The sequence below is a fragment of the Canis lupus genome, chromosome 30 (genome assembly GCF_011100685.1).
Source record: "Canis lupus familiaris isolate Mischka breed German Shepherd chromosome 30, alternate assembly UU_Cfam_GSD_1.0, whole genome shotgun sequence".
NCBI classification, from domain to species: Eukaryota; Metazoa; Chordata; class Mammalia; order Carnivora; family Canidae; genus Canis; species Canis lupus.
The window spans coordinates 21,197,911-21,210,627 of record NC_049251.1 but is presented as its reverse complement, the minus strand read 5'-3'; the positions used below and the strand labels follow the sequence as shown (position 1 = coordinate 21,210,627).

The 12,717-nt window shown below is 33.1% G+C and overlaps 1 protein-coding gene across 1 annotated transcript in view; it reads left to right on the top strand.

Annotated features, from left to right (window-relative positions):
* PYGO1 (pygopus family PHD finger 1) overlaps positions 1–12,094 on the top strand; it is a 30,992-nt gene extending 18,898 nt beyond the window's left edge. The window contains exons 2-3 of the mRNA XM_038580484.1: positions 2,525–2,610; positions 4,185–12,094. Of these exons, the coding sequence (XP_038436412.1) occupies positions 2,525–2,610; positions 4,185–5,309 (1,211 nt within the window). The 3' untranslated portion in view covers positions 5,310–12,094. The remainder of the gene's footprint in view (positions 1–2,524; positions 2,611–4,184) is intronic.
* The last annotated feature ends 623 nt before the right edge of the window (positions 12,095–12,717 follow it).

Genomic DNA, 12,717 nt, shown 5'->3' with positions numbered 1-12,717 from the left:
GAGGACTAAACCAACATAATTATAGAACAAATAAATTAAAAATAAAGAACATAATATATATGGTTAGCAATTGAGTTATAGATAGAAAAACTACAGATATTTAGATTAAGTAGATAAGAAAAACAGTAGTCAGAAGAGCTAATTAATAGATATGCTGCTATAAGTTTCTGTAGTGTAATGATAACTGGTGCCCCCAAATACAGTACTCGACAAATAGAGCAGAAAAAGTATTCAAAGATGTGATAAAAGACAATTTAGCTGAAATAAAGAATTGAATCTAGATATAGAAAAGTAGATGGATGGAAACAGGATGGAAAAAGTAGAATAAGATGTGATACCATATTATCTTAAACATTCAATGTTTTTTTATTACATTATAATAAAGTTCAGTGCTTTTATTTAAAAATAGTATCCCATCTTTGTAAAGGTATTACTGTTGCCCTGTATTCCAGAAGGAGAAGTAGGTAGGTAATAATCTGGATGTCTGGAATGATGTTAACTTAATAGTAATGACAGTTTCTGGCTAGTGGCACTTGAGATATATATCAGTCAGGATCTAGTCAGGAGATAGAAACCATACCAGTTATTTTTAGTAGAAAGAATTTAAGGTATTGTTAACAGACATTAAACTGAAGTGGCACAATAGGATACTGAAGTTTCCACAGAGGTATCGACTAGGAAGCAGCTACCATTCCTAAGGCCACAGGAAAGAAGCTGGAATTATTAGAATGTGTAAATTCACAGGAGGGCCATTGTGGAGTTTAAACTCAAATCTCTGAGAAGAAGGTGTTGCTTATTCTAGTCTTGGTCTGCTTGGGTTGCAAGAACAAAGTATCTTGCAAGACTGGGTGGCTTAAACAACAGAAATTTATTTTCTTACTGTTCGGAGGTTGAGAGGTCCAAGATGAAGGTGCTAGCCAATTCACTTCCTGGTGAGTACTCTCTTTCTGGCTTGTAGATGCCCACCTTCTTGCCTGCGTCCTCACGTGGTCTTTGCTGTGTTTGTGCTCCACAGTGGGGTGAAGAGCACACTCTTCTTTCTCCTCAGGCTACTAATCACATCATAAGGGCCTGACCCTCATGACCTAATGTAACCTTCATTACCTTTTTCAAGGTAATGGGTCCTACCTCTAAATACTATCATATTGTGGGGTAGGGCTTAAAAATAGAAAATTTGAGGAGACACATTCAGTCCATACTACTCTAAATGATCTGGTCCCTCCCTATCTCTTTAACCTCTTCTAGTGGCATTCTCCAGAGTCCCTTAACACACTGGTCTCTCTTAAATTTCTCAAACACATTGGGCTTCTTTCTACTTAAGAATCTTTACATATGCTCTTCTCTGCCTAGAGGCTCTTATGCTGTTTACATGAGAGATTTGTTATCCTCCTATAAGTCAGTCTATTTTTTAATTTAAATTTTTTTTATCCTGTTCATCTCAGTTTAAAGAACCTTTCTCAGAATCCACATATGTGATCAGGTCTCCTCTAATTGTCAACTCACTGAACTTATTAATCTATTACAAATGTGTATCTATATATGTATCATAATTTTATTCTATCTACTTTTTTAATGATCAGAATCCTCCACATAAAAAGTGTTTTTCAAATGGGAAAAAGTTCTCTTGATAAACTATTTTTTTTAGATCATGTCAATTCTGTACTTTTTGGTTTTTATTTTGGTAATGTCTATATAACATAAAACTTTCCATTTAAACAATTTTTAAGTATACAAATCAGTGACACTAATTCATTCACAATGTTATGTATTGATAAATTTTTAAGCCTCTTTAATTCACAGTTGACCTTTTGCTTTAGCTTGATCATATACTGTTGAGAAAATAATACATACATTATTGTACTTTGACAATTACCCTTAAGAATTTAAAGACCACATACCTTTAATGTCATAATTCCTGTTCTATGAATGATTTGTACATGCATTTAAGAAATGTCTGCATTTCATTGCAGACAGCAAAGGTTTGGAAACCACCTAAATATCCATTAATAGGGAGAGAGCTAGTTTAATGAATTATGGTATAGTCATGCCATGAAATACTATTCAGTCATTAGGTGATGGAACAGTTCTGTATGTAATTACATGGAATGATTTCCAAGAAGAAAGCAATATATAGAGAGCATTGTGTATAGTATGCATGCCATGGTTTGTGTACTCCTGTCCAAAGATACTATGCTGGAATTTATCTAGATTACCTTTTGGAAGATAGAGCAGAAACTAGTGGTTGCCTCAAGGATAAGAAACCAGATGACTAAAGCTTTGAGGGTAAGATAGAGACTTTCCCACTGAAAGAGTAATAAAAAATACTGTGAGAGTAGAGATGAATATTTCTGGCTGAAATTATAGGGAAGACTTTTTTGAAGGATAGAGATTTAAAAAAAAACTTAGTATAGCTTTTATCTAAGAAAAATAGAACACATATTAACAGATAATTATGATATTGATGTGAGAGATATAAAATGATTTCAGTTACAAGTGGAAATGTTACCTGGATTTTATTTTTTAGGTGGTGATAGTGGACTGGATGGGTTAGGAGGGCCAGGTGTACAACTAGGAAGCCCAGACAAGAAAAAACGCAAGACAAATACACAGGTAAATTGACATTTTCTTTAATAACAGTTTTTGTTCACTTATAAGATGAAGCTGATGAGGTAAATTTAAATTTCGTCATGGGTTTGTTTCCTATCCTCATTCATAACCTAAGAGTGAATTCTGCAGTGATTTTTAAATTATTTTTTACTCTGCAACTAGTGGTTATTTGGTGGTGTATAGGCCTAAAGTGGATATTGCAAGAAGGAAACATAGACAAATTAAAATGCCTATTCTTAAATCTAACTTAAAAAGCATAAATATTTGGGACACCTGGGTGGCTCAGCAGTTGAGAGTCTGCCTTCAGCACAGGGGTGATCCCAGAGTTCCAGGATTGAGTCCCACATCGGGCTCCCTACATGGAACCTGCTTCTCCCTCTGCCTATATCTTGACCTTTCTCTCTCTGTGTCTCTCATGAATAAATAAATAAAATCTTTTTTAAAAACCATAGATATTTAAAAGATTTTAAAATAGATGGACACAGGTTTAACCTGAAGCACTGTTCAGCTGTTAGAATGATTCAGTAGAATGTACATATCATTAAGCAGTCACAGAAGTATCTTTTGTATATAACCTGTGCTGGAATAAATAGTCACAAAAACCGGCTTTTTTGGTTTTATCATTTGAAAATTTGAAGCCCTGTTTTATTTTATTTTATTTTATTTTATTTTATTTTATTTTATTTTATTTTATTTTATTTTATTTTATTTTATTTTATTTTATTTTATTTTATTTTATTTTTAATTCCATACTTTATTCAGCTACCTTCATTTTTACTTAACAACCTTTTTCTTTTCTTTTTTTTTAAATTTTTATTTATTTATGATAGTCACACACACACAGAGAGAGAGAGAGAGAGAGAGGCAGAGACACAGGCGGAGGGAGAAGCAGGCTCCACGCACCGGGAGCCCGACGTGGGATTCGATCCCGGGTCTCCAGGATCGCTCCCTGGGCCAAAGGCAGGCGCCAAACCACTGCGCCACCCAGGGATCCCTACTCTGTTTTTATTTTAAAGACTGTGAATAAATATGATGTGTGTACAGATTACTTTTTCCCCATTTTGGCTACCATGTGTTAAACTTGCAATGTGGCTAAAACTAGAACTATATTTTCCATTCTGAGGCCGGAAGCATAGTAGTTAGTGCATGGGGAAAACTTTAATAGCTACTCCCTGAAGTTAAGCTAGTAAAAAAAACTTAGATCCTATTTATAGTTACTTAATTTTATTGTTTAAGTGAAAGATTCTAGAATTATGGTTACGCATATTAAATGAAAATTATATAATGAAGCTTCTTTTGAAGATTAAATACCTTTGGAATTTGAAGTAACAATGAGTTTGAGCTCAGAAAAGCATACCTTCTTTCCTTTTGTAAAGGAAAGAAATATACACATTTTAATCATTAAATATAATTAAGTATGAAAAACTATTTAGAATTGAAAGGTCAAATGAAGAATTAGATTTTCATAACACATAGCAAGAGAAATTTGATTAAAGCTAGGTTCTTACATGTTAAGATAGCAGTTTTAATGACTTCTTTGATATAAACCTATATTTTACTCTACATTCTCATTTCAGGGGCCTTCTTTTCCTCCATTGTCTGAGTATGCTCCACCACCGAATCCAAACTCTGACCATCTAGTGGCTGCTAATCCATTTGATGACAACTATAATACTATTTCCTATAAACCACTACCTTCATCAAATCCGTATCTTGGCCCTGGTTATCCTGGCTTTGGAGGCTATAGCACATTCAGAATGCCACCTCACGTTCCTCCAAGAATGTCTTCCCCATACTGTGGTCCTTACTCACTCAGGAATCAGCCACACCCATTTCCTCAGAATCCTTTGGGCATGGGTTTTAATCGACCTCATGCATTTAACTTTGGGCCACATGATAATGCAAGCTTTGGAAATCCATCTTATAACAATGCACTGAGTCAGAATGTTAACATGCCTAATCAACATTTTAGACAAAATCCTGCTGAAAACTTCAATCAGATTCCTCCACAGAATGCTAACCAAGTATCTAACCCTGACTTAGCATCTAACTTTGTCCCTGGAAATAATTCAAATTTTACTTCTCCATTAGAATCTAATCATTCTTTTATTCCTCCCCCAAACACTTTCGGTCAAGCAAAAGCACCACCTCCAAAACAAGACTTTAGTCAAGGAGCAACCAAAAACACTAATCAAAATTCCTCTACTCATCCACCTCACTTAAATATGGATGACACAGTGAATCAGAGTAATATTGAATTAAAAAATGTTAATCGAAACAATGCAGTAAATCAAGAGAACAGCCGTTCAAGCACCACAGAAGCTACAAATAACAGCCATGCAAATGGGACACAGAATAAACCACGGCAACCAAGAGGTGCCCCAGATACATGCACCACTGAGAAAAGCAATAAATCCTCTCTTCACCCAAGCCGTCATGGCCATTCTTCTTCCGACCCAGTGTATCCTTGTGGAATTTGTACAAATGAAGTGAATGATGATCAGGATGCCATCTTATGTGAAGCTTCTTGTCAGAAGTGGTTTCATCGGATCTGCACTGGAATGACTGAAACGGCTTATGGCCTCCTAACTGCGGAAGCATCAGCAGTATGGGGCTGTGATACCTGCATGGCGGACAAAGATGTCCAGTTAATGCGTACTCGAGAAACTTTTGGCCCACCTGCAGTGGGCAGTGATACTTAGTCACAGGAATTAAAGTTTTTTTTTCCTGTGTCTTACAGAGGTTTGGTGACACAGGATTTTAATGTTTGACATTATTTTTTTAAATGCACATGCAAAAAGATTATTTGCCTTTTAGTTTTTATTAATATTCTACTTCATCACCAGTGCAAATTTTGTATTGTCTTTGTTGTCTTAAATGAGACTATTGTATATGGGGGTGCTTTAGAAAGTACTATACAAATAAATGTTAGTTGTTGTTGTTAATCATAAACATAAAAGCCTCTTGAAGCTTCAAAATAATATATAGCAAATGTAGGCAAGTTTTGACTTTTAAAAGTTAGAATCATTGAAAAATGTACATTGCAGAGCTGAACTTTGGCAATATTACATTAAACAGTTCAAAAATCTTTCAAGGATCTATTTGACATGTTTTCAGAAAAAAGTATATGTAGCTATAACATGGAAGAAAGCATACATTTTAATGGATGTTTTAAAAAGATAATAGGGTATGATACCAGATTTCTTCCCATTAGGGTCCTTGAAACTAGTGATTTTTCTATTTTTGAGTCAGTCTTTCCAAGATATCTGTTTGTACAGATACGAGATGGATGTTAGCATATAGTAGATGCTCAGTAAGTATTTGTTGATTAACTTGTGGATTGTACCACATGAAATTGCTAATATTAGATCAGTTGAAAAATGACTGCAATTAGAGTTGAAGTGAAGTATGTTTCTAGTTGTGCTGTTTAGAATTTTAATAGTATGTTCTTCAGTTTCCTTTGATTATTGTTATTTTATTATTTTCCAGAGAAATAACATAATATCCTCGGAAGATTTGTGAATACGTCTTTTAATATGATTTCAAGCCAGGACATACTGCAAATGAGATAGGTGGAAATATCAAATTGGCCTTAGAAGGCTCAGCTGATAAAAGAACTGCTCAGTGGTGGTTTGAAAAATCTTGTTATGGGGATCTGGATTTAAAGACAAGCCTCAGGGGAGATGAGACTCCATTTTGAGCAAAGACCAATTAAGAGCCAGGGTGAAAGCTAACTTACAAACAACAATTTCAAGGCCTTGAAGTAGGAGTTTCTCTGGTGACTGGGGAAAGTGTAAAGATGGACCCAAGAACATCCTCCTGGGAGATGATCAAGAATGGAGACAGAGGTATACTCATTAAGATTCAGAACAGTGGAAACCTGTTTTTAGAGCGGATCATGACCTGTGACAAAAAAAGAAAAAGAAAAGAAAGAAACTGTATGACAATTCATAGCAATTCATACAATGGTTGGATGTTGGTGAAGCTCCCAAACTTGGGCCACCATTAATGATTGTAACCAAAAAAGTTCTGAAGACCATGTGGTGATCTGCGAAAGATAATTAGTTACTACTGTTTAAACCCTGGTGAAATGACAGTAGCAGCATATTGCCAAGAAATTAAAATTATGCATGAAATTTTTGATTAAAAAAACATCGTTTGGTTAATAAACATGAGCCCACACTATTACATGGCAGCACTTGACCTCATATGTCAGAAGCCACTAAAGCAAAGTTAATTGAATTGGGATATTAAATTTTGTCCTGTCCATTATAGTTACCAAACCTTTATCCAGCAAACTACCATCTTTTTCATCATGTGAAGCTTTCTTATTAAGAAACGTGTTCTCCAATTAAGCAGTAATTGGGGAATATGAACAATTTATATAGTTGAACAAATGACAAGTTTTTAAAAAATGAAATATTTAATATCCTAGTAGAAAATTATTAATGCTCATGCATATTTTGATTGAATAAAACTTATTTTTTTAAATATAGCATTTTAATTTTGACCTACAAAAACAGCAATTTCATATGGTACAAGGTAGTAGAAGGTTTTCTCCATTTACCTGTGACTAGTTAGAGGTGAGTACAAAATATTTTCAATATAGTTGTAAATTATATATCTTTAAAATTTTAGGAAATGAAATGGCATAGACTCTAATACTAGGTACTCCTTGGTGTGACAACTTTACCAATTGAAGCAGGTTAAAATGCAGTATTTTTAGCTGACTCTGACATTTGATGTGTTCAGTAGCATACTTGAAGATCCCATGTTGCTTACTTTATAGTTTATATTAGAAATACATGATTTTATAAATCTTTAAGGACCTAGTTCTTGAAATCCTAGTGAGTGCTGATTTTGAAGAAATGATGCACTGCATGCTACAAGCCCAGTCTTAGCATTGAATCATGGTTTTTATGACAACATAGTTAGATATTGAATAGGATCTTCCAGTGTCCTCAGAAGTTAACATTTTACATGGTAGTACTTGAGTTGTACTTATTGTTAAAATCAATTCTGCAGTTTCTTAAGCCATCTGTTGGTTACAGTTTAAGTAGTTTTGTGAAAGTAAGGTAACTTCTTCCAAGCTAGTCTAAAGGTACTTGATTTGTAATGTGATTCTTTTCCGTTTCCAAATAGTTTTTGAAAACTTACAAGTGAATTTTTATTCAAATGCTTAGGTCTTCAGAGCACCTTATTTAAATAAGAGTCTGTAAATATTCAAAAGAAAAACCCATGATTGACTACCAGTGAGTCATGGGCAAACTATAATCATAGTTTGATCAAAGTTTGTGAATCTTTTCATGTATTTGAATTACTCTTCTTAACTAGTTCGACATTTGTCTCTATGTGACACTAAGTCAAAAACTACGTAGATGGTTTTTGATAGGAAAATTGAGGAACTATAAGAATGTTCAATTTGACCCAAAGAAGGCTATTATACAAATTGGTATGGCTTTGTTAGGACAAGTGATGAGTTGCCCTGAACATTTAAAAATATTAAGTAATGGAAAGAAATACACATAGGTGGAATAATCTTCCAGTAGCACTGCACCTTTTTTCATGTAATCCTTTTCCTTCATGAAAGGCCTCATCTCACATGCACACATATACACAAAGGCACATATACACAACTAAGAAGGAAATCGTGAAGTTTCTCTTATATTCTCAAGTTTTGTCTAAGTTTAACTTGACTAACTCTCAGCAATGAGGCTTTCTCATGACAGCTAGGTTGTTGCTGATAGTTTTAAATCGTCAGTTCCTTTCCCAGAACTTGCTTTATTCAATTCAGTAGAGAATTCCTAGTCCATTTGTTCTAGATGCTACTGGACTCACTAATGCTGAAACAGCTTAGCTGAATAAAAGAAAAATTATTCAGATAGAGTGTTTAGAATTAGTTTTGTGAACAGTGTTTTCCTTTGGTGTGAAATACTTTTATAGTACTGCTATTAGGATTCTTGTTATCCAGATTAGGAGATTATGTACATAAAGCAAGATTTTCCTGTAGTAGGGTTTATTCTTCATAGATTAGCACAATATAAAGAAATCATTTTTTTAAAGACTTCCAACTCTGCCTACTGGTAGGAAAAAACCTCAATAGTGTGGGTCACCATGAATTCTGCTGACTTTAATCATCCAAATAAGTATCAGGAGTCCTTATCTAGTATTCTTTCAAACTTGTTTGTCTTGAACATATTAAAAATGCTAGTACTTATTGTCCAGCATACTATAGTAATTGTATTTAACAGGAAAAAATATGTAAGTAATGATTTTTTTAAGGGAGCTCTAAAGAATTTTTGGATTTCATTTTCTTACAGTGTATAGAGGTTTCATATGCATGAACATTTGTGCTATTTTAGTTTTTTTTAATTAAAAAGTTCAATTAAGAGCATCCAGGCTCCCAAAGTTCATTTGTAAATAGTAGTTTGGAACGTTATATAAAATAATTAGATTGTTAGGAAAGCTCATAAAAGCTTATTTAAACCATAATGTAGTTAACCAGTAGTAAACCAGCGCTCAGTTTTCTTTAGAGAACCAGTCAATGTAGGAGGTAGAAAGAAACAGAGGTCTTTCCTTTTTCCTAATGTGATTCAGGAGAGTTAAGTTTCTTGGTGTTAGTGTTTCCTAGTTGCCCTCTTTCCATCCTAAACCCTCTGGCGGAATACAATACAAGCCAACTTGCCTTTTCCCCTAATGGATGCTCTGTGCTTCAAAATTTCATCTTTCCTCCACTTAGAACTCCCATTTTTTTTTCCTGTGGTTATGGCTGGCCAGGTTTAAGGGAAAAATGTTTTCCACCAAAATGCAAATGAAGATAGTGAAGAAAGTGGGATTAAACTTCCTTTTTAAGGCTGCTTATTCAGAATAGATTTTTATCTAATATCTAAGATTTCCAACAATAAGACCACATTTCAGGCATTGTGGGAAGCAGTCTTTTTATTGAATTGATGGATGCTATCTTGAGAGTACTTCCCAATTTCCTTTAATTGTTTGGACTTTTCACAGTTTTCTTTCCTCAACTTTTGAACTCAGAGTTTTCTCACTTCCAAATGTTAGTAACTTGCCCCTTTTGCCTATTCTGTTTATCCAGTAGAACAGTATAGAAGTCGCATCTGCATTTTTCTAACTCTTGGTACAGAGGTGGAAGTTTAGAGGTACTCCTGGAGTAAGGAGACTAGGGCTGGCATTAACATCTCCCAGGACATAGAGTCTAGGGGAAATGAAAAATGGCTATCTCAGACATGAATACATCAGAGGCCTATATTTAGTTTAAAGTTTTTAATGAAACTCAATGGATAATCTTTGTCATAGTTTGTCAAAATCCATTACTTGCAATTATATTAAAACTTACTCTAAATACTTGTACTTTCCTTGTTCTGTAGGTGATATAGATGATGTTGCTTGTTAGTTAAAATATCTTTTATAAAAGAAAGTCCTGCTTCTTATCATGATGTATGTGACTTAAATGACTGTTTCATATTAAAACTATTTCTTCCTTATGTACTGTTTACATATACCTCTTTTTGGGATATTAGTTCAGTACTTTTATACAAATCTGAGTGTGTTCCACATTGGTGACATGTATTTTTGCAGTAATTTTTTTGTTTTGTTCTTAGAGCATGTCTAAAGTAACACATGCACTAGTGCTGTGGTCTGTGGCAAAATTACTGTAATTCAAATTGGAAAATAAAATGTTTCCAGACTTTGTCCAACATTTATTCCTATGGCAAAGGAAATTACTATGTAATACTAATTATTTCTTATGCTGGTATGTTTAAGCTACTCTATGAAGTATGTGAAACATCAATATTTATGGATTAGTAGATGGCCTGATGTTTTGAAATGGGAGAGGGGGTAAAATTAGCAATTCATAACACTCATAATACAATAAATACTTCTTAAAATTTTTATTTTCCTCTCACAGTTATCACTAAGGAATTATTATCTTAATTGATTGTGCATATTAGGATTTTTTTAGCCTTTACCATTAAAATTACATACTAGACTTTGAACCTACTCTGATATCTTCCAGCCAAAAAAAGATTCCATTCACTTCACCATAGCAAAATAAGTAGAAATGCTAATATTCATTTAAAGCTGTTACAGTACCATAAAAGTCCTCTAATTTACTTAGAATTTGTAACCATTGATCCAAGGCTTAAATGGTGTTTACTTTGTACTATCTGATGAAAAGATTTGTTAATGAAAGTCATAATGAAGATTTTAAAGAAAAAAATGTTTGATCTTGGAAGAACGTTAAGCTTTATAGAGCATTTATTTGAGAATATCATTTAAAAAAACATTCTTTTGTCTTTAAACAAGTACCCAAATGGATTGTAATATGTAATATTTGGCCAATGCAAATTTGTATATTTGAAATTGTATACTTGAAAGCAAAAAAAAAAAAAAAAAGCTATGAGTGCTTAAACTGCATATCTTTTTAAAGCATTCAAATTTTTAGACTTTTATCAGTTCAAACTATCCTGAATAAGGTTTTACTATATTAGTGATGTATATTACAAGATAAATGTTTACCTATGTTACATAAATGATATCTCTATACAGCATCATTTTTGGCGTGGTTATGTAGTGTATTTTGTAATTTGATTAATTATTGATAAGACTGACATAGCAATAAATCTGATTTGGTTCTTAATGTTTTTAAAAATGCCATGTATCATATGGTAGTATAATTCCATTATATTTGATTTGAATGTCCAGTGTTTACATGGGTCTGTTTTGGGGGCTAAAAATTTAGAATTACATGTTAAGGATTAATTTTTTTCTTGGTATCTTCACATACAATCTCTTAGAAATGAGTCTGTTTCTATTTAAATCATAGAGGTTTAAAGAAGTATTAGTATTAAATGATTCATGAATTGCATTGTGGAAAGATTTTAAGTTATGAAATGACTAGGTTACCCCCAAATTGTTTATTTTTTTTGTATGGTTTTGTACAAGTTACAGTTTTCAGAGAAATACAATTGGCTTGGTAACTGATTGAATATAGTGAATAATGGATAGTTTGTCTAAGGGCTTCCAAGTATTAAACCAAAAATTATCAATTCTGAATTACTTTTTAATAATTACTATTAATAGTGGTAAGCCAACTTTACTTTTTCTTTTTAAAATCTTTAATTCTTATAATTTCCTCCTTTTGATCCCTTTCTTTCTTCTTTAAACACCATGGTAAAATTTAAGAAGAATTTATCTTCCACATTTTAGTTTTTTATTCTGTAGATAAGTAGCAAGACAAATAGAGGTTCTATCAAAACAGTCCATGTTATTGTTGGCCATTCTTTGTAAGGCTCATACTAAATGTCATTTGTGCATTGTATAAAGAATGTTATTTATCAACATTTAGACCTACTATTAGTAGAAATTATGTGTGGCAGGCTTTCTTGAACAATATGTATTGTAAGTTTGTTCCTATAGTGTTATGCTTCGGATTCTTTTGAATAAAGCTAGTTTTTAAAGAGAAAAACAACTGTTTTTTTAAGTGCTTGACATTCAACAGAACAATCTTAGGTTATAGGTATGACAGTCGTGGTTTTGAGTAGGAAATGTTCCAGAAAACATTTACCAGGGCAATAACCTGCAACTTACCAGGAATTTTATTTTATTTTAATTTTTAAAAATTTTTTAGGAATTTAACTTTATACTGAGGACCAAGCTAGTATTTTTGGATAGGTCGTGTTATATGCATTCTTTTTTTTCCCCTGTAAAGTTTATACATAACACTGAGTCCTCAGTTTCCCTTAGAACATCTGAGCATAACCTATCTCTGATTGATTTTAACAAATTAGGACTTCAGTTCCGTTAAGAGAAAATTAATTGGAGAAAAGTTCTACAACCTCAGCAGCTTAACAATCCCTGAAACAGAGACACCACTATAGCAATATTAAGAACAAACTTGCCTGAATTGTAAGATCAGGTTTACAAAAGACCTCCAAAATTTGTTGGAAATAACCATTAGGTTTCTAGAGTCTTACATGAAAAGATGTATGTAAGTGTGTCAGTTGATGCAACTTGGCATAAGAGGTAATAAAAATGACAATAAGAAAATTACATCAAGGTAAACTTTGAATGGATGGAAGTTCTATTTAA